This window comes from Octopus bimaculoides, chromosome 10 (genome assembly GCF_001194135.2).
Source record: "Octopus bimaculoides isolate UCB-OBI-ISO-001 chromosome 10, ASM119413v2, whole genome shotgun sequence".
NCBI lineage: Eukaryota > Metazoa > Mollusca > Cephalopoda > Octopoda > Octopodidae > Octopus > Octopus bimaculoides.
Genome location: NC_068990.1, coordinates 898696 through 900812, shown reverse-complemented (window position 1 = coordinate 900812; position 2117 = coordinate 898696). Strand labels below are relative to the sequence as shown.

Below are 2117 nucleotides of genomic sequence, written 5' to 3'. Positions count from 1 at the left end.
ATATATATATATATATATATATATATATATATATATATACATATATATATACATGTGTGTGTGTGTGTGTATTCCTGTTGACAAAGAAGATAAAATATAAACCCCTCTTTGTTGATGGAAACACATATGAACATAGACCAATATATCAATTTATATCATATAGACAGAGAATCTAAACTGTTCCAAAACATATGTGGTAATATATATATATTCAACACTGCTTCATTGCATTAAATTTCCTCTGTTCTTTGTGGCATTCAGAGAATCAACAGTGGCAGACGAGGCAGTGGTCGGCACCGAGATGCTCGAGAAGGAAGCGCTGGCAGTGGTAGGTGATATATCTCTGAATAATACTCCTTTAATGTATCTTCTTCTCTCTTATCTTTGGTTTTCAAAGTTTCATTCTCTTTTATATTTTTATTTAATATATAAAAAAAAGTTTGGTAATTTTTTTTTTATGGCAGTGCTCCAGCTTGACCTATTACCAGTTGCTGGAATTTGATCACATTTATTATCGTTACTATTATTTCACTAATGCACACTAGTTTATTTAGCAGATATTCTATCTTGTGGTTTGACGACAGTAAGTCTCCTCAAATCTCAAGAATCTTTCTTAGGATTCTTCCAGAATTCTGCAGGTCAACAATGCGAGTTTCAATTTCAATTTCTTTCAGTCTTTTAGGTAGCATTTTGGGTGTTGTGCCAAGTGCACCTACTACTACTACTACAGGAATAATTGTTGCCTTGATCTTCTGCAGTCTCCTCAGCTCTTTGGTTAGATCTTTGGTATTGACTCAGCTATCATAGGGTATTGCAAAATCTGTTCTTGCTGTTTATTATGTCTTCTATAACCATGTCTGGTCTTCTTGTCTTAATAGTATGGTAAGTCTTAATGGAGAATTCCTTATTATTATTATTATTATTATTATATTATCATCAATATTATTATTATTATATTATCATCAATAATATTAATACGCTCTATGTTTTTGTACATACTTGTAGTGTGTGTCACACTTCAAAGAAGTGGCAAAGCGAGAGAGGAAGTAAGAGAGAAAGAGAGAGAGGGAAACAGAGAGAGAGTGGTGACGGCGTTCGTTTTGTGTTTTTAAATGTTTCAGAGAGGAAGTAAGAGTGAAAGAGAGAGAGAGAGTGAAAGAGACAGTGAGTGGTGACGGCGTTCGTTTTGCCTTTTCAGAGAGGACCTAAGAGACTGAGAGAGAGAGAAAGCGTGTGAGAAAGAGAGAAAGTGAAAGAAACAGTGAGTGGTGACTGCGTTCATCGCTAGAGAAGTAGATACATAGATACATATACACATTGTTAAATGAAAAACAGGAGAGAAGAAGGACAGACAAGAAGTGAAAGAGAAAGAGAGAGTGAAAGAGACGGTAGATACTTAAATCAGTAGATACTTACACACAGCAAATATTGGATGTCAATTTCACTTTTGAAGACAACAGAAACAATTCCAGTCTGTGGCAAAGCAACAGGTAGGAAGAGAGAGAGAGAGAGAGAGAGAGAGAGGTGAAGACTTCGTTGTGGACTATATCTGACTGTCTCTCTCTCTCTAGCTATGTGTTTGTGTATGCGTGTGCATGTATGTGTATGTTTGTATGTCTATGATTGTGTGCTGGATCTCTCTCGGCAGAACCCGCAAACCACAAAATGGCACCAGACAGCATCACCGCTGCCTTCAAGCCCATCATATATATAGATATGTGTGTGTGTGTGTTTGTCCCACAAACGACTGAAACGAGTAAGAGAATCAAAGAATACCAGAAGAACGTTCCGTACCACTAAACCAAGATGGTTCTTTGAATATGTCCGATGTATTCTAAGGTTAAATAGTAATTCTGTTTACGTTTGTGTAACTGAGATATTTTGGTCGGATTATATAGTCATTGGTGTTACATTACTTTCTATATTCTGTAACTGTCACAATATATTTTTCTAGGCCTGAAATTTTTGTGAGGATGGGCAAGTTGATTAGATCAACTCCAGTACACAACTGGTACTTAATTTATTGACCCCAAAAGGATGAAAGGTAAAGTCGACCTTGGCAGAATTTGAACTCAGAATGTCAAGGCAGACGGTCATAATATACAAACATTTCTCAT

At 35.9% G+C, this 2117-nt stretch overlaps 1 protein-coding gene across 1 annotated transcript in view; it reads left to right on the top strand.

The window, feature by feature from the left end:
* Positions 1-2117, top strand: part of LOC106867348 (intraflagellar transport protein 88 homolog) — a 100442-nt gene that overhangs the window by 85131 nt on the left and 13194 nt on the right. The window contains exon 23 of the mRNA XM_014912200.2: positions 262-328. Within this exon, the coding sequence (XP_014767686.1) occupies positions 262-328 (67 nt within the window). The remainder of the gene's footprint in view (positions 1-261; positions 329-2117) is intronic.